General features: G+C 41.8%; 1 protein-coding gene across 22 annotated transcripts in view; it reads left to right on the top strand.

The window, feature by feature from the left end:
* Nucleotides 1-27,966, top strand: part of ERC1 (ELKS/RAB6-interacting/CAST family member 1) — a 216,196-nt gene that overhangs the window by 76,560 nt on the left and 111,670 nt on the right. For 13 of the 22 annotated variants that reach the window (XR_013231416.1, XM_077340007.1, XM_077340011.1 and 10 more), the window contains 2 exons: nt 5,336-5,347; nt 21,819-21,954. Coding sequence is in view for 21 of the 22 variants with exons in the window: in XM_077340007.1 (XP_077196122.1) it covers nt 5,336-5,347; nt 21,819-21,954 (148 nt within the window). In the remaining variant the exon portion in view is untranslated. The remainder of the gene's footprint in view (nt 1-5,335; nt 5,348-21,818; nt 21,955-27,966) is intronic. The other 9 variants (XM_077340008.1, XM_077340012.1, XM_077340021.1 and 6 more) reach the window with 1 other exon arrangement.

Here is a 27,966-nt window from a genome sequence, read left to right on the forward strand (position 1 = left end):
AATACAAGCTTAAATTTGATAGTATGTATTATACATACATCTCAGTTTTCCCCAGAATCTCATTCCAGCCCCCCAAAAAAACACCATGAAGCTTACCTATCACACACTTTCCCTTAAAAAAAAAGGGCAGGGGAGAAGAGTAGCTATGGATAACTAATCCTCTGAATGGCTCATTGTTATGTCTGCACAAATTGTTAGTACATTTGTAGATAAGTCAAACAGAAGATTAATGCAGTGCTACAAGCTGTTGTTTTCAGCTCCCGCACACAATGTTCCTGAGGATTACTGGGTGGTGCAGAAGGCTGTAGGGGAGAATCAAGGACAAAAAGTTCTATCCCATGAGCTCTGCTCCGATCATGCTTAAGTAGGAATGAATTGGTTTCAACTTTTTAATAGGCAAAATGTTATGTAAAAAGAGCCCGCCAGGCTGAATTGGGAAGCTGCCATGTATACATATCTGCCTCCAGGGCTACTACCTTTTCTACTGCAAACCTATCACCAATACACATTTAAGCACAAAACCCACCTTAGAGTAAAGGGGATCTTCCAGGTTGGCATAAAGGCAACATGAGATGCCTGAAGAAAAAAATAAATCAGGACATCTCTGGAATACAGGTAGAAGTACTGGCACGTGTGTTTAGTTTGGCTGTAATATCAGCATAACCTTAGTGCCTTTATTTTTAAAGCTGCCAGATTGAAAAGTAACCTTAAATATTACAACCTTTTCTTTACTAGAGGTGAATCTTTTAGCAGTTTAGAAGTTGAATATTATATACATCACACTGCTGATTGTTAACGGTGTTTAACCAAATTGGCTGGATACTATGTTGGGGGGAAGAAACGAATTAACCAATTAACTAAAGCAGTAAGGTTTTACTGCTTATTTTTTTCTGAGCATGTTTGCCTGAATTATCCAACTGAAATCTGAGCTAGGGTTGGGCGCTTCGGTGTCCAGAGCAGCCATTCCTAGCCGAAGCAGCTTTGCACCTGTGCGTGTGCGCCAACTGGCGCACCAGCGCCTTCCCTCCCCCCTGCGCCGCAACGCTGGATGTTTCGGGCAGGAATGGCCATCTTCGGACACTGAAGCACCCAACCCTAACTATTAGTCCTATCTGCTCCTTCAACCTGTTCTTGTCTCTGGATTAGTATTCCAACTTCCCTTCACTACAGTTGCCAACTGATCTGAAGAAAAGTGCTCTGTTCTTTTAACCATGGTTTAATGTGTAGAAAGAGGCCATTGAATCTTTTTGTGGCATGTTAAAGGAACTTTTCTCATAGCCGGTTGGAAGTTCTATTTTGCACCCCGAATAAATGAAATCTCCACATTCATTGAGGAAAAGGTGGTGACGGAGAACTTTATCTCAGTGTAATGGCACGTTGGCCCTTAGTTTGGTAATTGTCTATGAAAGCAAGAAATAAATAAAAAACTACCCTGTAGATTGAAATGTTGCAAAAAAAGCAAAATCTGCCATGAGAAGACAGTAGGTTCATTCAGTCTCCATTGAAAAGGAAAAGACTGGTATTCTATTTCCTTTACTGAAGCAGTCGGTGCAAACTTAAATGGACTCCGGGGAATGGTAGAGGACAGGAAGGCCTGGAAGATCAATGTCCATGGGGTGGCGATGGGTCGGACACAACTTCACACCTAACAACAACAACATTTCCTTTATGCTACACAATGGTAATGTTAGAAAGCTTTTCTCCTGAAAACAAGAAGCAAAACCAGGAAAACTGTCCAGGTTAGGCAGGGACTTGGCATGTGCTATGTCTGTGCCAGTAAATAAATAGAAAGCTAAGAAATACTAATCACCCACATTGGGTTGGTATCCATTATCCCTTGTATTTCACAGAGATCCTTTTTTCATGCCAAACATGAGGATTTATAGGGTTGAGACCAATTCCTATGCTTGTACAGACATAGAAATAGCGCCCTTAATCCAGTGGAAGTAAAAAATCACGTGTCTGATGATCGTCTTATTTCAAACTAAATGCTATTAAGATTCCTATATACTGAAACGTTACAATGATCTGAAATTTTTGAACTATGATTGTGCTATTTAAAAATACACAATTTCCACTAAGGTCCCATTTTTGCTTCCTACTTAAAATACTGTGTTTGAGCTACATAATTCGGAGACTTGGAAGAGGGATTGCTACTGGATGTTGTAAGGAATGTAGATTGCATGTGCGCTTGGGGAGAAACGGTTGCTTGCATTAATGGTTGAGGGATCACATTCAGTTTTACCCTGCTTGCATTTTGGGGGGACAGTTGCTTGCAAATTTGTATCTAAGTCAATTTCACTGATTAAGGTTTAAGACGTGGTATATAAGTAAGTGTGGCCTAAAAAATGTACCCACAGTGCCCTGCCATTTGAAGCATATAATAAACGTATAAAGCAGTCCACTGCAGAATTTTGGCTAACTTTTATTAAATTAACATGCCATGAGATTTCCATGCTTGCTCATTTTTCCTTGCTAGCTCTTGTCAAAGTACAAAATCTTGCAGCCCTTATATAGGTACCATTTCTTTTCTCTGCACTATGACATTTTCAGTAAATCAGGCACAATAGCAGGTATTTCCAATATTCCTTCATAGTTGAAAGTAACATGGTTTCTTGAATTGTGTTTTTCATTGTCACCATTAAAACTTCTAGTAAGTTGTTTGTTTGTTACATTTATATCCTGCCATTTCCAGCATGGCTGGCTCATGGAGGATCACAATATTATAACATAAAACCAATAAAACAATTAAAATCCCCCTCCTACTTCTCCCATCCCACCTCCCCCACTGCAGCCCCCAACACCCCTTCCTCCTCCCACCTACCCCCTCAACCATATTTCCTCCAGAGGAGGGGCTAGATCTTCCCTTGCTTCCCTCCACCCAGCCTCCACCAAAGGCCTGGTGGAAGACCTCCATCTTATAGGACCTGCAGAACTTTGCCAGCTCCTGCAGGGACCTCAGCTGTTCCAGGAGGTCGTTCCACCAGGTTCGAGCCCAAAATAGTTTATATGCTTATACTAAGATTACTGTTATGGATATTATGCCCAGTAAACATCTCGGATCCACCATCTTTTCTAATCATATCTGTTTGAAACAGCAGACTTCTGTTTTGAACATAATTCCAGTGTTACAGTTAGTTTTATTACGGTCATAGACCAGCATAAGATGATACAGAAGCATCCATTAAAATCAGGAATTAAAACATCTTAAAAGATAGCAATAGAAAATAGAAAAAGTAGATAAACACAGCTGTCCAGATTCATTTAAAACAGACCATTGAACAGTATATGTGGTGTGGAGGTCTCTTCCCACCACAAACAGGCCAGGCTGGGAGCACTGAGCTTCCACTACCCAAGCTCCAGCCAAGAGCAGAGCTGTCAGCTCCCACTTCCCTAGCCAATCCGGGGCTGGTTGCTCATGCAGCTTTTTTTAAACCAAACTACATGCTCTTCGAGCCCCACCCACCAATGCCTGAAAGTCAATGTCACGGATGCATTGTTTCATACAACAAAATGCTGAATTTTCATCTAAATTTTGGAATTCATCCAGTACAAATCCAATTTGATTCCAGTGCAAATCCAATTTACAATTTTCCTGTACCAAGAGGAACAGAATTGGTCTGCTAATAAATCAATATTATATTGATCTAGTGATATTTTTGAATACCTCTGCTGGATACCTGAAAGTATTTTTAATCGAGGTTGCTCGTATGTTGCCTCAACTGACTCTTGAACATTTTAAATGCTCTTGTGAGTGATCTACAAGCCACAAGCGGTATAACATTAGATGAAGGAACTTTCAATAAATTGCGGTTTAGCTTCATTGAGGAGAAAGAGAAGAACATGGATTAAAATTAAAATAATAAAATCATACTATAGTTTTATGTCTCAGAAAAGGATTCAAAGGTTTTTTGCATCCAGGAGACAATAATGTTATAAATAGGTACTGTGCTTTGACATTTGTCTGTGAATCATAGAATAATAGAGTTGGAAGGTACCTCATGGGTCATCTAGTCCAACCCCCTGCACTATGCAGGACACTCATATCCCAATTGCTCCTACTGTGACCTGCCCCCCATTGCCTTCACAGAATCAGCTCTCTGTCAGATGGCTATCTAGGCTCTGTTTAAAAATGTCCAAAGATTGAAAACCCACCACCTCCCGAGGAAGCCTGTTCCACTGAGAAACCGCTCTGTCAGGAACTTCTTCCGGATGTTTAGACAGAATTTATTTTGAATTAATTTCATCCCATTGGTTCTGGTCCTTCCCTCTAGGGCAAGAGAGAACAATTCTGCTCGATCCTCTATATCCTTTATATATTCCTTTATAGTCTTTTCCTCTAGAGCAGGAGTAGTCAACCTGTGGTCCTCCAGATGTTCATGGACTACAATTCCCACGAGCCACTGCCAGCAAACACTGGCAGGGACTCATGGAATTGTAGTCCATGAACATCTGGAGGACCACAGGTTGACTACCCCTGCTCTATATGGCACCCTTTTAAATACTTGAAGTTGTGGCTTGCCTATTTATCAGTGAAATTGACCATGAACTGGATGTCTGACAGCAGGGTGTTGAAACTGGCACCAAAAAGGCAATAATGAACTTATGATGAGGCCTGTTACTTGCACTCCTCTCCAACAGGTTGTTTATAGCTGGTGCGCTGCTCAGTTGTATTGGAGTTCGCGGTCTAGGAGTAGCATGTTCATTATTGTGCTTTAGATTGCACCTTATGACACAGATAAGCGTATCTGATTTAGGACAACAGTTTTACAAAAGCAAATGGAAGAGTGGTTTATAATTATGAGATCCCATTATGAGCAATAACAAAGGAAGGTTTCCATTGTATACATTCGCTTGATGTTGGCTTCATCACTAAGATATAAATATACGATCCTCCATTGGGATAAATTTTAATCTTGAAAGCAGCTTGAAAAGAGTTGTCAAGATTCACAAAATTGCCTCTTCACGTGTCGTAAAGGTCATCCTCAGACTGTAAATAGTAGTGTTTCGGTAAATTCTAAAATGCCTGAAGTTGTTCCATTGCATTTTTCCCCCTTGAAGCAATAATAATCAAAACAATGTTCAAGAGCAATCTTGTTGTGTAGACTGGTGTAATCTAATTAGGTGGTTATTTTCATTGATTTAGAAGCCTACCACATTGATGGGTTTGGGCTGAAAGAGCCTTGCTTTTCTTGTCTCTCTTGTCTTGCTATCTAGTGCTGTGCTGCTTCTTTGTCACTTTTCTTGTTGTGTTAACTTTTGAGTGTATCCTCATTAACGCTTTCTCTAACTTTCTCTTTCACATTTCCTACCACGGATGTGCTGTTTGCTTCAGCCTCACCTCAAGGTCAGTATGTTAAATTCAGGATTTTATGAGACTGCTGGATCTAAAATTGAGTTATTGATGTACTAAAACCCAGTTGATCTTTAGAACATAGGATGAGAAATTTTAATCACTTTATTAAAACCTTGGAATAACTTATCCTGTCTCTACTTTTCTTGGCAGAATGCAGGGAGGGAAGTGGCTCTATAACAGTGGTTCTCCAACTTCCTAATGCTGCAACCCTTTAATACAGTTCCTCATGTTGTGGTGACGCTCAACCATAAAATTATGCCAATGTTCTTTCACATAAATTAAACCAAAACTGACCAATGGTGTGAAGATCCATTGCCCATGATTGTATACAAATTGGTTTTTTTCGGGGTTTCTCAGTTCAGTTCTGCTTCTTGTCCTGCCGAGCTGTGCTGCCACCTAGAGCACCTGGCGGAAGACTGCGCTGCGCTGGAAGCACTGCTGGAGTGGCTGGCAGCTGAGCCCAGGTGCCTGCAGGTGGAGTGGCAACAGTGGCAGCGCCCCCCCCCCCCGGCCAAGCTGCTCACCCTGCCGCGACCTCCGTGAAAGGGTCCCGACTCCCAGGTTGAGAACCAGTGCTCTAGAAACAGTTGCGTGGGAGATTCTGTATCCCAAGATATGTTTGCTTTTGGCTTGGGGCATAAATATAACTCATATACCATATATCAGTGGTCCCCAACCTTTTTATCACCGGGGACCGATCAATGCTCGACAAATATACTGAGGCCCGGGGTGGGGGGTAGTCTTTTGCCAAGAGACCTCGCCACTGCCTGAGCCCCTGCTCCACTTGCTTTCCCGCCGGCGCCCTGACTTCCTGACACCCGCTGGGGGCGCTGCCAGCAGCAGCTGCGCAGTGCCATGCCTAGGGGGAGCTCCAGCCATGGCGGCCGCTGGAGAGCACCAAAGATGAGCCGGTGGCAGAGTAGCAGGGCAGCCCCTGAGGCAGCAGCCAGGAAGGAGGATGAGGAGGAGTGGCGGCCCAGTACCGACTGATCTACGGACCGGTACTGGTCCCCAGACCGGGGGTTGGGGACCACTGCCTTATATGTAATTGTAAGGGGTTGTTTTATATCAAAAAATTAGAATGATGTTCTTTTAAGACTTGCACTGTACTCATCAAGATGCAGGGAGGAATGGGACAAGGAGTCTAGTGAAATGCTTCCTTTTGCACTCCTTTCCGTTCTGAACTGGGTACCAGTCTTGTAGCCTGTGACTCATTTTGTTGAAACTATGATATCTGGCCATGAGGAAAGGGACTTGCCCATTACTTGTGTCATAGTAACAACAGCTATGGACAAATCAGTAGTTGTCAAACTTGTTGAATTGGAATACTCTTCTAAACTTTGTTTTTTTGGGGCTGTAAACTGTGATTGTTGCCATTGTGTCAAGTGGACCTAAGTCCATCCCCTTATACCATTGTCCTATGAGTGAAGTAAAGAAGCCAGAAACAGCCAATGATGGCCCTCAGAACCTCAGAGGGAGGGAAGCGAAGTTAGTAGAAGAAAATGAGAATTTAGTGGTCATTCTCTTCAGATAGGATCTAGAAATTCTGACAGAAGTAGGTCTATCTTGAACGTCTTCAGGAAGCAGCAGACTGGGTCTAGTCATGGCCTGAGGAGACAGATAGTTGCCTGTAAATGCTAGTGGATTGATGGTCTGATTAACACCTTGTCCTGTTCTGTAGCATCTTTTTCCATAGAGAAGCTATAAACCAGAGAGGCAAGTGTCAGCAGCATCAGTTATTTGCCTCAGAGGCAGCTAACATCCAGTGAATTACAACACCACAGACCAGTTCATGAATAACCCTCCCAACATCTATGTTGTTTAAGTTTGTCTGACAAGGGGGCAGAGTAGTGTGGGTGTTATTCATCTGAAATGTACCAAAGAACACTCTACCAGATAGAAGACAGTGGAATTATTTTATGTAAAGTTTCCCTACCAAAATAGAAAAGGCATCAAGGTTGCCCTCAAACTATAAACAAACCCAACCAGACAAAATGCCATACAATCCATATCACTACTGACTGGACCCTGCAGCCTGACTGTGTCCCTGGCTACAATTTGGCTCTGACCCGGCAACTTTCAGTCTAGCCTTGGAGGCAATGGGTTACACTCATCATGTCCTACATTGCTGGTGGCTTGGTGTGAGCCCACCCCCTGGGAATCAGTAGTCTCTGGGCAAAGGAGGGGAGAGAAGGAGAGAATGCTTGCTGTGCCTTCATTTTACCCACCAAAGGGAGGAGGGAGAGAACTTTCTGTCCATCTCAACAATTTGAATCTTGGGCACCATCTGTGAGAGAGCCCCAACCACTCTTTAGCCATAACCGTACTGTCTGAGAACCCATGACCTAAGTTATGTGCTGGCAGCTTGCAGGGATTCAAGCCATGTAAATGTTTGTTTGCATCCCCTTCTTCACCTGCGGTTAAATTCAAGCTGATTTGGGTCAATTTGAGTTTGTACCCCTGAAGTAAAGGATCGTGAGAAGTGCTAATTAAGCAGTGTGGATGCAAAAAAACTCCTTTTTTCAGACTGAGTCTATTCTTGTTTTAAAAAGCCAACTCAAACATGGTGCTGGCTTGGCTTCTCCTGCAGTGCACTTCAAACAATATTGCAGAAGCTGGCCTCAGAATCTCCACATGGCATGGACGTCTCCTCCCACCACACCCAGGCCTGGCTTCTACCGCCCTGGCTGATGCTGGGCTGGCTCCTCTTTCAGCTCAGTTTAAACTGAGCTGTAATAGGAGTCAGCTCCAGCCAAGGCAATGCTGAGCTGTCAGCACCCACTTCCCCAGCCAATCCTGGGCTGGAGGCTCATGCAACTTGTTTTAAACCAAACTACCACAGGGGCCAGCCCTAGATCTCAGCTCCTGCCATCCCAGCTGATCAGTATAGCTGAGTATTCCTGAATAAATACAAGGGAGGGCAGTATATAACTATATATAATAAATAAAAGCAAAAGAAAATGGGCTCTTATTTGGGTTCAGCTATGTCAGTAGCTGATCAAATTCCCTGATCTGTAATTGGCTTAAATAATACCTAGGGGGGGTTGGTTCAGATCAGTCAAATGCACACCCCTAGCTGGATAGAGAAGAGAATTAATAGTACCCTAGGGCATGCTTGCTTTGCATTAGAGGCCAGGAGCTTTTGTTGCGCTTCTTAACCTGTTTTGAGTTTTCCGTTCTCGATATAACTATGCTTTATTATCTGTTCAGGATTTTCGTTCATTGGTCATAGTGTTTTGCAAAATAATTTTCTCATCTGTGTGTATGGGAGATATGTATCTTCTACATGTTAATAAATTCAGATGGGTAGCCAACTTTGTGTCCGGGGGCACCGTTAAGACCAACCAAGTTTTATTCAAGGCACAAGGGTTCGTGTGCATGCCCACAAACACTTCTATACTTTGAATAAAACTTTGTTCATCTTAAAGGTGCTCCTGGATACAAACTTTGTTCTACATGTTCATAAGTAAGGCTCATTTGGAATAAAGCCTAATTTTGAATAATTTCTTGGTTGCACGAGCAGAAGGTTGCTGTGAGGGGAAGCGCACATTTCAAGGCTTGTTTAGAACCACGATTTTATGTCACATTGGACGTTTTCATTTTTATTTAGGATTTTATGGTACGTTGTTGCCCAAAATATCCCTTTGGAAGCTTTACAAGAATTGTGCGAGTTTCTTTCTTTCTTTCTCTCTCTTTTTTTTTTTTTTGTAAGTTGCAGAAATAATTGAAAGGAAGTTATTAAAGTTCCAAAAATATTTGTATAAGCAATCTTACAACAAAAGACTGTGTTGCGCTATTGATCAGCATCCCCACTGGTAATAACTCCACTTACCCATATACAGGGGAGGATAAACTTGGGAAGCAAGAATAACAGTAACACGACCTGATTTCATCGCCTGTAGTGGGAGAAAAATTAGAAACACATTGTTGCAGCAATTCATATCCTGTGTGTGCCACAGAACCCCAGAAAATTCAGCGTGTGGCTTTATTAATGCCATATGGAGGAAGATGCTGAAACATGGGAGACAGGGCTGGCAAACCCCAGTGTTCTGCTGGCCAGGTATGTTTTCAGTCAGGACTGAAATACTCTAGAGCAGGGGTAGTCAACCTGTGGTCCTCCAGATGTCCATGGACTACAATTCCGATGAGCCCCTGCCAGCGTTTGCTGGCAGGGGCTCATGGAAATTGTAGTCCATGAACATCTGGAGGACCACAGGTTGACTACCCCTGCTCTAGAGCAAAAGACTATAAAGGAATAGGGTTGGGTTTTCTTTTTTTTATTATTCAAACAAAATAGGTACTTTAATTTTAGATTGGGTAAAAAAGCTAGCAGGAAAGAGATCTTATCACATTTCACAAGTTCTGTATGCACAATGCCGAACATGTGTTCGCCCTGAAGGCATGTGCCAGAAGCTTGCAGTGAAATGGCATAATTGCCAGCGAGTTTTTTGTACAGGAGGAAATCGTGTCAAGGCTCTAATTTAAAAAGTCATCTCTGTTCTCTAGGGGAAGACTTCTGGCAGTTTTTTCCCCCCCTGAATACAAATAGTTATGCCTTCTGCCCTAAAAATGCAATTAACAGAACTTGAATAATTTTCTGTCTAAAGCATGTGCCCTGGGCTTATCAATAGTAAGATTGCAGTGCAGCCCTATAAAGAGTTACTCCAGTTCAAGCCCAGCTGGCTTAGAGTGGTGTAACTCTGCATAGGATTTTACGATAAAACTCTGTAGTAGACAAGACTGTGTTGAATTTGTAGAGTAATACTGATTAGCAACTAGCATGTTTGCCTGTTTTATTCCCCAGGTTTTGAAGGTTATTGTTGGTGTCCTAAGTAAGCTATGTTTTTCTGTAGATCAGTCCCATCTTGTCACATGACAAGAAACTCAGTTTGAGACTGTTCATCTCCATTTGCTGTAATTCTACAGGTCTTTAAAAATTCAGTTGGTTTTTCTGTTGCCTACCAGCTCCCTGGTCCCACTATTTACAAACAAGGAAAGTTTTTTAGTGCATCGCTAAAAAGTAGCATTAAAAGTTACCCTCAAGCCTACTTATTTTCCAGGAAAAGCTTACTGTAGCCAGGCATGTGGTACAAAAAGTAACTGTTGTTTTGAAATTGGTTTCTTCAAGTACTCATGCAAAGAGCAAGTTACCTCTGCTATGGATGTGCATTTGGGAGGGCTCCACAAAGCAGGCTGTGTTCACAAATACCTGAATTTTGCACCCCTCTTTTAAGGTGGAAGAGTATCTTAAATGGGTGGCCACATCATGAGCTTCTCATGGAGAGCTCGTATTTATTTGTTTATTTGATTTATATTCCGCCACTCCCATACAAAGGCTCATGGAGGGTCACAAGGTCCTCATTAAAAAACAAACAAACACTAAAACCCCCATTAAAGGAACATACTGATACAATATAAAATATACAACAACAGGTGATACATAAAATAAGCCCCGCACCCAAGACTGATACCCACTATCGCGGAGGAGAGAGGGCCTAGCTGGCAGCGCCCAGGTGCTAACACCAGCCCTGGAAGGGGTGGAGCGTGATCGTTCAGTGATCTTCCTTACTTCCCTGGCCTCAATCAAAGACCTAGCGGAAGAGCTCCATTTTTGCAGGCCCTGTGGAATGGGGAAAGCTCCCGCAGAGCCCGCAGCTCACCTGGGAGCGCATTCCACCAGGTCGGGGCCGGGACCAAAAAGGCCCTGGGCCTGGTCAGGCATGTCTCTCTCAGGCCAGGAATCACCAACAAATCAGTGCTCACAGAGCGTAAAGCCCTGCGGGAGGCATAGGGCAACAGGCAGTCCCTCAGATATATGGGGCCCAGGCTGTGTAGGGCCTTGAAGGTCAAAACCTTGAACCTGATTGGGGCAACAACTGGCAACCCATGCAGCTTCCTCAGCACAGGCTGGATATGGGCCCTCCAAAATGTTCCTGTATCACACAGTTTAAGACTATGTATGACCCTTGCATTGTTTTATGTAAACTGCCCTGAACCGTATGGGAGGGTGGTATAAAAAATCTAATAAATAAATAACAGATTTATTATGGCTCAAGTTTTCATAGGCCAGTGTTCACTTAATCACATACATGTAACAAAATGGGCCCTCACCCATAATAAATGTGCCATAATAAATGTGTTAGGCTTTAAGGCACCGTTGGACTCTGTGTTTTCAGTGTAAGAGGACTTCGGTGTTCCTCTGGAACATGTGTTATTTTAGGGGAGCAGCGGAAGGGTGCTTATACATACACACTGTTGTTTCCTACTAATAGATTCAGGTGGTTAGCCATGTTAATCTGAAGCAGCGGAACAAATTAAGAGTTCAGTGGCACCTTGAAGACCAGCAAACCTTTTTTCAAGCTATGAGCTTTCGCATGCACGCACACTTCCTCAGATACAATGTATTTGAGGAAGTGTGCATGCATGCAAAAGCTCATACCTTGAAATAAGCTTTGTTGGTCTTCAAGGTGCCACTGAATTCTAAATTTGTTCAGCTTCCTACTAAGTTTGAAAAAATTCTTGCTCGATTTGGGCACAAATGTCTGCAAGACTGAGGTAGATATATCTTCTGATTCCCCCTTCGCACTGCAGCCATTCATGCCGCAAACTATGTGGCTCCTTAAGGCCTGCCAGATCTTGGCCAAAGAAGGTGGCAAAGATCTCTTCCACGTGATCCATTCTGCTTATGGCAATCTGGATCTAGCATGTTGGTAAAATGCTAGCTACCATATGCAAGGTGGAGCTGTAAGTAATGCAAACACATCATAGAAATGTGTTTGGTAGAAAATTACTGAGCCGTAGTTACACTTACAACTCTGCCTAACTAATGATTCTTTTTTGCAAATACTCCTCTCCAGGCCATTTTCCTGTAATTTGTGGGGCATCAGGAGAGGGTTGCATATATTTATTTACAGCCTACATTTCTCCCCTACATTTGAACTCTGGTGCTGGAGAAGACTCTTGTGAATCCCTTGGATTGCAAGGCGAACAAACCGGTCAGTCCTAGAGGAGATCAGCCCTGACTGCTGCTCCTTAGAAGGCCAGATCCTGAAGATGAAACTCAAATACTTTGGCCACCTCATGAGAAGGAAGGATTCCCTAGAGAAGAGCCTAATGCTGGGAGCGATCGAGGGCAAAAGAAGAAGGGGACGACAGAGAATGAGGTGGCTGGATGGAGTCACTGAAGCAGTCGGTGGGAACTTAAATGGACTCCGGGGAATAATAGAGGACAGGAAGGCCTGGAGGATCATTGTCCATGGGGTTGCGATGGGTCGGACACGACTTCGCACCTTAACAACAACAACATTTCTCTCCAGTTGGGAGTCAACTAACCGGGGTTTTGACCTTGATATAAGAACAGGAAGGATATTTGCTGTGGAGGATGTCTGCTGACAAGAACCTGTGGCCTTAAGGAGGGTTGCACAGCCTGTCTCCTTGTAGCTATCTCCCTGACCTAGTGTGCACATCATCTTGACATACGTAGGTTTGGTGAACATGTCTGAGACAATATAGTGTTCCTTCAGTTGCTACTCCCTCCGCAAAAACAATATCAAAATTGAGGGCTCTTTTATATCTTTATCAAACATCATGTAGTGGGCCTCCTTTCAGATGACATGAAGATGCAAATCATTCTGTGACCTTTGTGCGGCTAAAAGGAAGGAAACCACAACGCAGCTCATTTCCACTGTTCAGTTTTCAGAACTGAACACCTACAAAACAATGAAGTGTTAACCTGGAGTATTATTAAAGTTGGCAACTTCAGGCGGTGGCTGGAGACTTCCTGCTATTATAGCTGATTTCCAGGCAACAGAGATCAGTTGACTGGAAGAAAATGGCCACTCTGTGGGACTCTGGCATTATGCCTGAAATCCCTCCCCCTCAGGCTCCACCCTAAAGATCTCCGGGTATATCCCAACCCTGAGCTGGCATCCCTAAGTATTATGTATGTGCCGTGGAGATCTATCTTTACTTTGAAAGATTCTTCTGTATCAACCTGGTCTTGCCTTGAGATAGTAAGAAAAAGCCTCCTCCGTCATCCAGCCTTTTAAATAATGTGTGCACTTTAAATAGTGTCAGTGGTGCTCTCTTCTTTCCTAGGCTGAAGGTTCAGAGGTTGCATACAAAAAGGCAAAAATAAAAGGTTTATAAGTGTTTGGATTCAAAGAAATGCTGTTACTTCTTTTCCCCAGTTTGTACTTAAATTCTGAATTGTACTTTACAGATACCTCAGGGAAGTTTTAAAATATTTAAAGAGTTCTAACAGATGTACCCAAAGCTAGTCTCTACTTGGGAAAATGGCTCTCCTTGGGAAGAGGTAAAGGTAAAGGTATCCCCTGTGCAAGCACCGCATCATGTCCGACCATTGGGGTGACGCCCTCCAGCGTTTTCATGGCATACTCAATACGGGGGGTTTGCCAGTGCCTTCCCCAGTCATTACCATTTCCCCCCAGCAAGCTGGGTACTCATTTTACCGACCTCGGAAGGATGGAAGGCTGAGTCAACCTTGAGCTGGCTGCTAGGATCGAACTCCCAACCTCATGGGCAGAGCTTCAGACTGCATGCCTGCTGCCTTACCACTCTGCGCCACAAGAGGGAAGAGATACAAACACACAAAAATGCCCAACAAAAACCAATGCCAAACTTGCTTTGAAATTTGGAAGAGCCTTATTAGGAGGGGACTGCTTATTAAAGAGATATTGATGAAGCAGGGTATAGTCCATTAACCATGTTTATGCAGACCTTTTAAACAGCAATATATCTTCATGCTGGCATATCCCAGAGTAAACAAATTATCTCTCCTGATATCATTGGACTGATAATTGAGGTTATTACTCAAACGTCTAAGAAGACTTCAATTTAGTCTGCATATCTGATTATTAAAGGAAAATTATTTCTAGAAAGCTATTTTACATCAATGAATGATTTATGTGTTCTTGTTATGTTTATAATGTATGTCAATAAAGGTACCAAACTGATTTATGTGGATCTGTTAATGATAAATTGTGCTGCTTTCTTCCATAGAACCAACATCAGATGGTTACAGTTGCCTCACACTGATTTTGGTGCATTGTTGATAGTTCTGAAAAAGACTGATTTCTGAAGTACCTGGGCTTGAATTTTGTGGCTGCTCTGTGTGCAGACTTTTTCCTCTCATCGTGATTGTAACCAAATATGAAACACATTTTTCCACTGTGGTAGCACTAATGAACCAGCAGAGTATGGTTCAGTGTGATTCAGTATGATTCAAGAGATCAGTTGTAGAAAGCTTTGAATGTCAGGGCAAGCTTGGCTTTGGGTTTTGTTGGGCATTTTTGTGTATTTGTATCTTTATTAGTGGTGGTGTGGTTACAAACATAATCTGCAGAGCAGATCTGCCCTTGAAAAATGTGCATTAAAACAGGGAAGGAGAGAAGTGTGCATGCACACAAAAGCTTATACTTCAACTAAAACTTCGTTGTCTTTAAAGGTGTCACTGAACTCAAACTTTGTACTGCTGCTTCAGACAAACATGGCTACCTACCTGGGTGTAATATTGTGCGAGACAATGTTTCCCAATATATGGGTTGGGATGAGAAGCGGATTGCAGGTCAGCTCTCCCTAATAATCATTCCTCCCTTTGCATTGCTCTCTTTCTCTCTGCCTCCTTGCCAACTTCTTGTATCCACACCTCTTCCAACCTAGGATTGCGAAGTCCAAGTTTATTTATTTATTTATTTATCATACTTCTATACCGCCCTCCCCGGAGGCTCAGGGCGGTTTACATTATAACAGAGAACAATACATAAAACAGTCTGTAAAACATGTATAACTGATAGCTAATAATTGTAACCAAATAACAACACAGTATAACAGTAAACAATATAGTAATACAAACAGGTCCAGGGCTTATTGATGGGATTCTGAGGGGGGTGGCTTATTGAGGGGGGATGGGGGGGAGCAGGGGCCCTTGGTCACTGATTGATTACATCTGGTCTTGGCCAAATGCCTGGTGGAGGAGCTCCTTTTTGCAGGCCCTGCGGAACTGTTTAAGCTCCGTCAGTTGGGAAAATGATATGGGAAGTGGAGTTTGGGGAAGGAAAGAACTTCAGTGGGTAGAACACCATCCTCAGTGGAGTAGTGTCCACCCTCCAAAGCAGCTATTTTCTCCAGCTATCTGAAGATCAGATATAATTCCTGGAGATCTGGAGATTAAAAACGAAGAGAAAGGGAGCAACAATAGCCGTTCAATCAAGTCTTTGAAACAAAGTCTATGTATGTTTATTAAATTTGTTGAACAGGTATAAACAGTTTCCGGATGCACAAATTTACTCGTTTTCACATCTTTCCTCAGTGGCATCACCTTTCCAAATAGATTTGAATTTATACTAGTATTATTACATTCAGTTTTTCTTTCCATAGCCCCTCAGCCATAGGCTCATCGCAGTTTTGGAGGTTAAGTGAAAACTTTTAGTCTTAAGACCCATTAGAACCTTCATAGTGTTTCAATATAATATAAACCTTATAAATTCAAAGCTGTAGCAAAAACAGGCCTGCTCCTATTTGACTGGCCTGCATGAACATTTCTGCTTATTAGAGAAGAGAACATATGATGTTATGCGTGATCAATATAATCGATTGTTCTGTTTTAATAAGCAAAATATGGCATTTGATTCCGCACGATAAGTTTGCATATTTTCTGTATAGAATAGTATCTAGAAGAACCAATTTCAGTGCTTCATTCCAGGCAAGCCCTGGACCTGCATTTTGAAAAATACTCCCTGAGCCTTTGTTTGGTGTCTTCCATGTGATGCAGAAATAGGGTATTTTGTTAATGCATGTTAATAGATAAAGAATCAAGCCAAATATGTCCTGATGGTTAATAGAATGAGCTGCTTAGAATCTTAAAGGGGGTTAGAAGGAAAAGCAAAGGGGGGAGGGGAGGTCAAGTGCTGGAATGTAACCTTCCATATATAAAAGCTCTGTACTTTGAAATGCTCCTTGTTTGGGGCTCATAGTGGAGGTGTCTGTGCCCTTTGTACAGTGTTAAAAAGGTAAAGGTATCCCCTGTGCAAGCACCGGGTCATGTCTGACCCTTGGGGTGACGCCCTCTAGCGTTTTCATGGCACACTCAATACAGGGTGGTTTTCCAGTGCCTTCCCCAGTCATTACCGTTTAGTTTCCCAAAAATATCTGGTTGGCCACAGTAGATAATTGAATTCTAGGTTAGATGGGCATCAAGTTCATAGTTTGCCTAGGACACCCTTTGGATCAGCTCTGGATGAGTTACCATTCCAAATAAATTTGGACTTGTAGGTCACTGTACCAAAAAGGCTGGAGCCACTGTTGTAAGTTACTGCAGTTTCCTAATATTTACAAAATACTGATTTTGAACAATAGCACCTACCTTGGAATAATAAAGCTACAAGAACTGGGTAGAATTCCAAGAATTAATCTGCTTCTAGATCTGACTTTCACCTTGGGACTCTCCTGAGACCTATTTTATGGGTTAGCTACAAAGATGACTGCTCCAATCTACCCGCCTCAATTTTCAATTCTGCTTCCCTTTCCCTTCCTCTGTATTTATCTCTACATGGAATTTGTTTTTAAAACCTGGGTTTCCTGGTTTCAGGAAATAAAATCCACCCGCCCCTCTCTGAAAACCCATTTGGGGCTTCTTGCTGGCACTCATACAACAGGCTAGTTATATTTTCATGACTTTTGTAGCAACAGGCTCTGTTTTTGTTGGCGTTGGTTAGCTTGTCATATAAATGCCATGGAAAAGTGAAGAGCGGTGTAACAAAATGACGAGGATCTGTGGCAAAAGCTCACAAACAGAATTCCTAATCGACTGTTTGAACTTTCTGGCATTCACTTTAAAAGTTCTGGCTTAGGCCTTGTAAAAGGTTCTTAGCTGCTTCTTAGCCTCGGGCAGAACTGTGAAGACCGATGGGAAAAAATGATTTGCTGTTTGAATAACACTGCAAGATAAAGTAGGTTTTTTAATATACATTTTTTAAAGCCCTGTTTTATTGCTCTGGTGAAAAGTGTGCTACCTTAGAAAACATAATCTTATCTTCTCTATAATGTATAGTGGAAGCATGCAAAGCATATTTCAGTCCTGATAGTAACTTGTGTAGAATCCAAAGGGGAAATTTCTTTCATCCTTGCTGGGGTTGGGAACTTTGTGTAGTTCAACAGAACTTCTGTAGGTTAATCAGCTTTCCTTCACCATAACCTACTTCACAGTAGCAATGGATACACATTGTTGTAAGCAGCAGCTTGTCTCATAGTTCTCTGACTTATGTACTGAGGAGGCAGCTATGGTTAGCCCTTGGTTTCAAATGGGAATTCAGTAGTCTAGGAGCAATCTTTACTCTGCAATTCTTCTAACAGTAGCCTTTGCCCATGGTCTCCCATTCAGGTCCAAGCATTGTCTATCAACATGGTTCCCCGTCCCTCATACTATTCCACATACCATTCATTCTCTCTATATATATACACAAACATAAGGTAAAGGTAAAGGTATCCCCTGTGCAAGCACCGGGTCATGTCTGACCCTTGGGGTGATGCCCTCTAGCGTTTTCATGGCAGACTCAGTACGGGGGGTTTGCCAGTGCCTTCCCCAGTCATTACCATTTACCCCCCAGCAAGCTGGGTACTCATCTTACCGACCTCGAAAGGATGGAAGGCTGAGTCAACCTTGAGCCGGCTGCTGGGATTGAACTCCCAGCCTCATGGCTTCAGACAACATGTTGCTGCCTTACCACTCTGTGCCACAAAAGGCTCTAAACACACACATACACACACACAAATAGAGCCTGCTGAATCAGGCAATTCTTGTCAGCATGCTTTCACACAATGGCCAGCCACTGCCCAACAGTCAGGATGTAGATGCAGAGGTCTTCCCAATCACTGGAATGTGTAGAGCTGCTGCCTCTATGGCCCATTATGCACGGAGTGGAAGGTCCGCATTCGGGGTGGAATGGCGGCAGCTAAAATCACCAATTATGCGTGCTGCAGGTGGCAACCGGGTGTAGAATCAATGTATGCCGCCAAAAAAGCTGCGTTAGCGAGATGCAGAAGAAAGTGGAGCTTCCCGGGACCAGGGCACAACCAGAAGCGGCTCCGGAGTAGCCGCATGCATAATCTGAAACTCTGGGTTTTGCCACCATTGTGTTCCGTCCCGTGCGTAAGCGGTTTGCTTCGCTTCTTCCTCTTCCGCGTTCTCCATACCGCTGTTTCAGTGACCATGCATAAAAGGCCTATATGGGGATGCCATCTGCCTTCTGTGCCATCAAGATATTCACTGCCAATGAATTCCAGGGTTTATTACTTGTTAGGTAAAGATTTTCTTTTATCTGGCCTGAAACTATTTCCCAGCAATTTCCTGGGGTGCCTCTCAAGTTCTAATATTATGGGGATGGGGTATGCTTTCTCCCTACATGCATAATTTTCTAAGCCTTTTTCGTGTCTCCCTTTACCTTCTTCGTTTCTAGACTGAAATCCTAGATTCCTCAGCGTTTCCTCATAGGAAAGCTGCTGGAATGCCTCTTGTGCTTCTTCCGATCCTGTAGTATCTTGAAACATGAGCAACAGATCCTGCAGGCAAAGGTCTCAGTACAGTCTCCCTTCCACATGCCTTGGTCCTGTCCTCATCCCTGTCCTCATATATTGCCCTCCCTGAGCCCATTCATGGGGAGGGGTGGTAAACCAATTTAATAAATAAAATAAAACTTTTTCTCACCAGTTTTGCCTACCACGGCTTCCCTTACCACCTGAGAAAAAATCAAAATTCTGCTTAATTCCAATATTAAATTACACATTTTTATTTGGGGGAAAAACTTATTTGTTAGCTCTCCAAAGGCCTACTGGAGGTAGTTAATGATTTTTCCCTCCATTATTCTGAAGGACTGGAACATTTTATTTATAGTAGTTGAACTTCTACTACAATGCAGGCCAATTAAGGGGGAGGGGCTAGTATTGAGGGTCTGGATTGGCAAATCATGCAAATTGAATAGTCATGCAGATTAATGTAGATTTTAACATTATAAACAATCAGTAAACAAAGTAGGTAATAGCAGAGAGAAAGGCAGAACATTACAGTAAGGAAGAAATGAGTTTATGAATCACATATAAATTAATTGGAAGCTGTCACTGCCTGATTTTTTCCACTGAGCTTCTTGTAGCTTTCCTTATACCAAACTATGAATTATTATGTTGATATACTGAAAAGAAATGTGGATAGATAGAATTTTCCCAGTAAGCTAGGAAATTCCTGCCTTGAACCGGAAGAAGAGTGCAATACAAATCTGCTGTTACACTCCCAGTTTTCTTCCATAGATGGCACACTTGCAAAGAGAAAATCTGCTGAACATTAAATCAAGGCCTCTTTACTGTCAGCAGAACATATGGGATGCAGGCAGGTTCATAATCTTGTCTGGGTCATCTCTAGAAGCAGACAAGACCAAAGGAATAGTCAAAGAGTATCCAAATGGACAAAGCTAAAGAATGAGTATTTAGCTAACAGTTTTAAAGCCTCATCCCAAACCAGCAGCTCTTTTAATCTGATTACATTTCAGACTATTGTTCTGGTTTACTTGTTTTTTGCTGTGTGTTATTGGGGCCACCAGATCCTTTCAAGTGGCTGTTTGTTAAGCAGTTTAGAGCTGAATGGTGTGACTTATGAAACACCTGTGTGAGATGTGAATGTGCTACTGGAGAAAGCAAACATGTATCTTATGCACCTACAGAACCATTATGGTAATCTTTGGGTGCCCTTCTTCAGGTGCCCCTGTCTGACCTAGAGGTGGCAATTCCAGAAAAGGTCGTCTTAATGGGGTACCAAAACTGTGGGCTCCCCTCCTTATAGAATGCCACCTATCACTGTTTTCCTCCAGCATGTGGTAGAGGAGGGGAAAGCAATGGGGGAAAAGAGTAGGTGTCACAATCAGGCGGTGGTGAGAGGGGACTAAGAAGACAGGAAATGGGAACCTGCTGGGTGTGTGTGTGTGTGTGGGGTGGGAGGAGTAGAACTTCCTTCCCCAATGAGTTCCACGCAGTTCCTTGTTTGTGATTCTATGAATGTATGTTATGGTACCCCACCACCATCTTAGAGGTTTTTTTGGAATGTCCAGAAGTCCTTTGTCTTCCTAAAAAATGTACTTCAATCATAATCATTTCAGTTACCTTTGTTCCAGCTCTACAATATCCTTTATAAGGCTTTATGATTATAAATCTATACTCCATTCCAACTTTGGCTATATCATAAATTGGTACAAAAACATGATACTGGGTAGGTTTTTAAAAATCCTTTTCAAGTTTTTTAAGACCCTTAGATACATGCCATCCAAACCCAGGGACTTGTTACTCTGTCAGGTAACCCCCAAGCCTCATTAATTCAGCCTTTCTCAACTTTTTTACCATTGAGAAACCCATGAAACATTCTTCCAGCTTTGAGAAACCCAGAAATGGCACGATCATGCAGAATATGGTTGGGAAGCATAACTGTGTATGTACCTGCCTGGGGCCCCCATCCCCTCCAGGACCACCAGTGGCCATTTTGGGAGGAGGGCAGGTCAACATGACCATATATGATCGTATTACTCAATAAATGTTTTAATTTTTTTTTAATAGTAAAAATTAATTAACTCCCACCCATTCAGGAAACCTTTCCTGGGCTGCCAAGAAACCCCAGGGCTTCATGAAACCTGCCTTAGTTCTTCTCATGTACACTTCATCCACTATAAGTGTGAGCTAAATGTTCAAAAGCGGTATATCCAAATTGCATGTCATTCAGGGAAACCTTGGAAACTATAATAATACAATTGTAACTGTGCTTTGACATGGGTAGCCTGGGCTGAACTGCTCTCATTAGATCTCAGGCACTAAACAGTGTCAGCCTTAGTATTTGGATGGGAAACCTTAAGGAATACCAGAGTCGTAAAGCAGAGGCATACAATGGCAAACTACTGTTGAACATCTCTAGCTTTGAAAACCTGACCCAAGAGTGTCATAAAAGTAAGCTTGATGGCAGTAAGAACCTCTACAGGTATTGCATGCATTTCAGAAGTGCCAAGAAAGCAAAGCTGCTGGTCTCTGAGTTACTGGAACAATAGTTTAAAACTATAGTTTGGACTTCTGCTTTCTGTTTGGAACACATATGTTAATGGATTTGCAATTAAGTTCCATGTAACAGTTCATGAAGACAAAGACACTGGAAGCTGAGAGTTTTCAGCTCTAAACAAGCATTCAAGGTTCAGTTATAAAAAATTGTACTGTGTATATATTCTATGCGACAAAGATGTGATGGGAAAAACTATTAGTGTATGCTAGAATTCAAACAGTTCAAGGTTTCAAAGTATCAGCTGGTGTTTGAGATCATGCTAAAATTAATATAACATGAAAAAGTTCTAAAACTTCTTTTTTCAGAGTTTCCTCAGTTATTGAGCATTTCTTCTCCCTTCCCCTTTTCTTGTTTGGGCAGGCAAATTAAAGATCAGAATAAAAAGGTAGCAAATCTGAAGCACAAAGAACAAGTGGAAAAGAAAAAGAGTGCGCAGATGTTGGAAGAAGCCAGGCGGCGGGAGGACAATCTTAATGACAGTTCTCAGCAACTGCAGGTAACATGGGGTCACACGTCTGATAAGAGGTCATCTTTCACTTGAGCTCTTTCTGCTTCAATTGCTTCCTTGCTTTACAGTCTTGCTCTTACTAAAAGAACTGCTTGTACTTAAAAGAGAAGTTTTACCCCTGCAACATTTTGAAAGGGTGTGACACAGCTTGATTCCTGCTACGGTAAGTTGCAAGTAGGGCTTCACCTGAGGTGTAAGTTACTGGGATGACTTTTATCAACTGGTCATCCCCTTTGAGATTTTTACGAAGCTGGTGCTTTTAAAAATAATTCTTAATTGTTTTGAGTTTATTGGATTCAGTTTAATTCACTGAACACAAACTAAGAAAAATACATCCATTAGTAACTAATTCTGAATTCCAGAAATAATGTTCTGGTTATTTGTGGTAGCCATCCTGTGGCTGACTCCACCCCCTGTTCCAGCCATTTTGTGACTGCAGGCCACACACTGTCAGAATTTCAGATGTGCTCACACACCAAAAAGGCTGGGGACTTCTGCTATAAGGGAATTGTGAGCCAGCTGGGAAGAACGGTAGGTAGTTCCTTTTGATGCTTTTCTGCAAAAAAAAGTGCTCTAGCCATTCTTAGATTCTTTCATACCAAAGGTGGTAAATTTATTCCAGCAGCCCTGAAGCTTTATTCTGCAAAGGTATTAGCACAAATCCTATAAGGTACCCAATTGGCCCTGTGGGATTCCACAGTTCTGAATGATTAAAAAAAGGATAAATTCTGTTCTAGATTTCAAATCCTTATTCATGGGTTAAGCAACACACAGGTTGCTTAAATAACTTGAACCTCATCAACCTCAATAAGTTTATTTACAACATTTGTTTCTTGCCTTTCTACCCAATCAGTCTGCTTTAAACTTGCATCATGAAGTCTGAACAAAAAGCAACATGAGCTTGAGATAGCGATAGATTTTTCTTCCCTTACTGTGTGAACAGCATAGCTATTGCCTAGTTTTCAGTTCTCATCACACGGACTCGCACTGAGTATTTGTGAATGAAAAAGAGAGGAGTTGTAGAAAAACATCTTATGATGCAGCCAAGAACTACGTAATGGAAAATCACATTTTATCAGATTGTAAACACCGTGTGTGAAACCTCTGCCATGTGTATGGCATGTAATTATTCCCTTTCAGTCTCAGCATCCAGTTTCTTTCAGTAACTCAAGGTGCATTTATATATTCAAAAAATTCAGTTTAAGTATATCCTGTGGTTTCTGTCTAATGCTGCTGGTGACATTCTGAGAAAATTGTAACTCCAAGTCAGACTTGATTCCATATTACTTTCAACCAGGTGTTGCATGTGAGCAATAGCCTCAGAATGCTGCTGTACAGAAGAGAACGCACACCCTTAATCAAACTCTTGCCCTGCAGGTGCATCTGGTCTGTGCATGCAGTTGACAATCCAATAAATAGCCTCATGGTATAGGATGCGAGCATATTACCCTTACTGGGTCAGGGAAGTCAGGTTTGGAAGACACATACACTACCTGTTTAATGATTTATTTATAAAATAAACAAGTAATGATCAAATATTGGAATGCAAATGTTTTTTCAAGTTTCTTGATATGCTTGATTTTCAAGCTGCCCATAGCTGGTCACCCTTAGATCGAAATCATAGCCTTCAGTTTGTTTATTTTGCAATTAATAAAAGCTAAACAGCTTGTAGACATAATACATAGCCTGTGCTACAGGAGGGTTTTTTTTCTTTTTTTGGCAGAGGCTGTACTCAGATGCCTCAAACCATAGTTTTCTGCAAAAAAATAAAAATTAAATAAAAATTAAATAAAAATAAACAATCTCTGGTTTGTCCAGCAGGAGTAAGAAAAAAAGAGAGAGAATCAGCACCATGTAATTGTTAGAGTCTCAAAGCAAAATCTGGAAGGACAAGATTTGAGTCCATACTCTGCCGTGGATGCTTACTGGGTAACCTTGGATCAGTCATATTCTCTCAACCTAACCTACCTCATAGGGCTATTGTGAGGATAAAAACAGGACAGGAAAATTATTCTGTAAACTGCTTTGCCTCCCCCCCCCCCCATTGTGGAGACCAGTGAGGTATAAATAACTTCCAACTGGTATGTGAACCTAGATTTGTATGCTTCTAGTATCCTCTCTGTGAGGCCATATTTCTTTATAATGCTACCTTTCTGTTTGACCATAATAGTGCATTATGGCATCTAAATTCATAAGCCACAGTTAGTACAGTGATCCATTCTAGATTGAAGTTTTGGCTTTGTGCCAAGCAGTAACTCAAATTGTTTGAACAATCAACATTCAGAGATTACAACTAATCATAGCTTACCATGATGTTTGAATGAAGCCCAAGTTTTTCTCCTGTGTACAAGCATCTTATTAAAACCTATTGAAAGGACTCAAAGACAGTTCCCTCCCCCCAAAAAGATTACTCCCTGTCTTCCTGCAGATTGAACCATGCAGTTTATCCAATATGAGTGCCACTCCTTTACTGTTCTGTGAATTAAAAAAAATAAGCCTAGAAGAGAAACTGATATTCTGTATGCAACCATTACTGGGTTTGGGGTTAGTACACAGAAGCACCAATTTCAGATAATTTTGGTTTTTATGGTTTTGGCTAGAATTAATAATTCATTATGTAGTGCTTAAAAATACGATCCCTGTTTTCTTAAACTGGCCATCTGCAATCCAGCCAAACAAACAAGTTTCCAAATCCTTACTCTACTCTCTGTAATAGGCATGTGGTTTCTTTTTTTCCTGAGTCAAGTAACAAAGTGCTCATTTGTACAGGGAGTTTCTGATGATGGAAACTTGACATTTGGAAAACATAGTAAGAGGATTTGAGGGAAGAATGAAGCAATAATGAAAATTATAACATCTCATGTAGCTGAACTAGAAAAATGGATTTGCGTTATTGTCCGTTTTGCTTTGTCTAAAACAGCCTTGCATAGATATGAGATGAACCGGGTAAATAATCAATAGGATATAGGGTCGCTTTCTGTTTTCTTCCCCATGGTATGAATTCTTCTCAAGGAATATAAAATAGCAGTTCAAAACAGTTTGGTTAATACTAGAGTAGCTTGTGATTAGTCTGAAAAACGAGGTTTTTCCTAGTAACTCACCAATTTAATAGCCAAATACCATTTTTAAGCTCAAAATATAAGATGGTCTTTTAAACCCTTGTTGGCTTTAAAAAAAAAAGGATTTAAACTTGCATTTACATTTATTGCCTCCATTCTGTACTGGCAGATCCTGCCAATTGGAGGGGGCACCACACCCACATCCCAGTGACCCCACTTATCTTTTTCAGCCTTGCCCCCAACCTGGTGGAATACTCTGCCTAATGAGATCAGGACCCTGCGGGGGCCTTAAACAGTTCCACAGGGCAAGTAAAACAGCTGTTCCACCAGGCCTACAGTTGAGGCCCTTGAATAACAATACCGCCCTCCCTCCCCTTTCTTTTTCTTATTTAAGATATAGTACCAGGGAAATCAAGGTTTTTTCAATTTTTTTTTTAATTTTGTAAATTTTAAATTTAGTTGGTTCTAAATGTTGTAATCCGCTCTGAGCCTTTAGGGAAGAGCAAACTAGAAATGTAATAATAATAATCTTAAATTCATCTGCTTTTATATTTAGATGTTTTGAGTTTTTTTAATGAGGTGATTCTACCTTTGAGGGTCCTACTATTCAAATATTCTATATATTTACATGAAAGGGATCAGATTGAAAAACCAGAACCATTTCTCAGGCTCAGTCAAACAAGATGTTCTATATGGCTAATAACATGCTATAATCTCCAAGTAGGCCAAGATGTCTCATACCATCCTTCTTGTCTTTTTAAAAAATCTACAGAGACTTATGACTATCTCACATCTCAGGTCCTGTCACTCACAGGTAACATCCACAGGCAGGGTAACCCAGCCCTCACTCACACAGGGTTATTGGGGTTGGAGTTCGAACATGTTCCAGTCCCTCACTGCTACCACTCATTCATATCCTAGAACAGAGGTCCCCAACCTTTTTATCACCGGGGACCACTCAATGCTGGGGACCACTCACCGGGGACCACTCAACACCTTTTACTGAGGCCCGGTGGGGAGGAAGTAGTTTACTCCTCTACTCTCAACCACTGCCCTAGCGCTCACTGATCGCTATGGTAATGTTTAAACATCCCTTCAAAATAAGATACAGACATGCCACAACAATGAAGTGTGTTGTAAAGGACTGGGGGGGGGGATGAAGTAAAGGGCTGGGGGGTAGGGGGAGAAGGCATCCTTCGGGGCCCACCTCCAATTAGTCGAAGGACCACATGTGGTCCGCAGCCCACAGGTTGGGGATCGCTATCCTAGAATATATGTACGTAGACCAAGGCATCAAATTGTTTGTGTGTTTGCATCTGGTACATCTTATGACATGGATGCTTGCTTCATGGATGCAGTGGGTGGGGATGAATTTCCTGACTTTGCCCTGAAAGCCTGTCTTTGAAGAGTAAAGCATCAAACTTATAACTGAAAAATATGGGTCAGAGTCTGATTTTTATTTACTACATGAAGATATTTTGCCAGTAACACACGACCCTCCCCCTTTTGTCACTTTTTTGAAAGATTAACTGCATAGCATTTTAAACAATGTTGGATGCAGTAATTATCTTTTACAATTGTATTTTTTTTCATTAAATTTGTAATATGTGATGTAACATCAATATGCAAATAATCAAAATCTTCACAATCTTTCACTACTTTCCCTACATTGTATCAGACATTTTTTCTGTTTGATTCATATTCTTAATCTTCAGTAAAGCCTTAAACCAGGTTAACTTGTACAAGTGAATTGAATTAGGCAGATAGCTGTGTGGTCTGAAGCAGCAGAACAAAGTGTCAAGGTATAGGTTTTCATGTGTTTGAACACTTCAGCAGATACCAGTATCTGACTAAGTGTACGTGCAGACAAAAGCTTATATCAGGGGTAGTCAAACTGCGGCCCTCCAGATGTCCATGGACTACAATTCCCAGGAGCCCCGGGGGCTCCTGGGAATTGTAGTCCATGGACATCTGGAGGGCAGCAGTTTGACTACCCCTGGCTTATATAGAATCATAGAATCATGGAGTTGAAAGGGACCTCCAGGTCATCTAGTCCAACCCCTTGCGCAGTGCAGGATACTCACAACTACCTGCTCACTCACAGTGACACCAATTTCATGCCCTAGTGACCCCCCCCCTCCCAAGAAAACCAGAATCCCTGGCCACTCTGTCCTAGAGGAAATTTGCCTCCCAATGCAAAGTGGCAATCAGCATTTCCCTGGACATGCAGCTAAGAGCCACAAGAGCCAAGCTCTGACACCACCCTTCCTGCCCACCCACTCACAAATCTGCCTAAGTTTACAGAATCTTGAATTAAACTTTGTTGACCTTAAAAGTGCCACTGAACTCAAACTTTGTTCAACTAAATTGAATTGTATGAGTAAATCAGCTTACTGTTTTATAGAACTTTTTAAAAGTCATGAATCAAATTTACCTCCTTAACTGACGAATTAGGCTGTAAGTAACACTTGTGTTTTAAATCTGCTAGTGGAACCATGTCATCTACCACTACTTTAACAATAAAACGTACAGATATCCATTGCATATTGCAGGTGAAAAATGCATGCAGGAATCCATTGTACGGCTGTGCAGTCTTGCTTCCTTTTCTATACAGTTGCTCAAATCAGCTTTAACCAGACACATATTCTAATACAGCACTGGAGACACCGTTGAAGATTCTGATCGTGACAGTCTGGATTCTGACATAACATAGACAACCTAATGAGTATTTTCCATGTCTGGGGCAATTAGAACTTTACACTGTAATTTTCCAGGACTGTCTGTCTCAGGCAGACTGGGCAGGGTAATTCTAACTCTAAGCACCTGTGAGAACATTAAAAGGGTTTAATCAACAGCACTCCAGAAGATGTAGGAAGTCAGCACAGTATTCTTGTTACTAAAATGATCATTATTGAGAACAGCAGCCCACAATTTTTGCAGG

The sequence above is a fragment of the Paroedura picta genome, chromosome 5 (assembly GCF_049243985.1).
Source record: "Paroedura picta isolate Pp20150507F chromosome 5, Ppicta_v3.0, whole genome shotgun sequence".
Lineage (NCBI taxonomy): Eukaryota > Metazoa > Chordata > Lepidosauria > Squamata > Gekkonidae > Paroedura > Paroedura picta.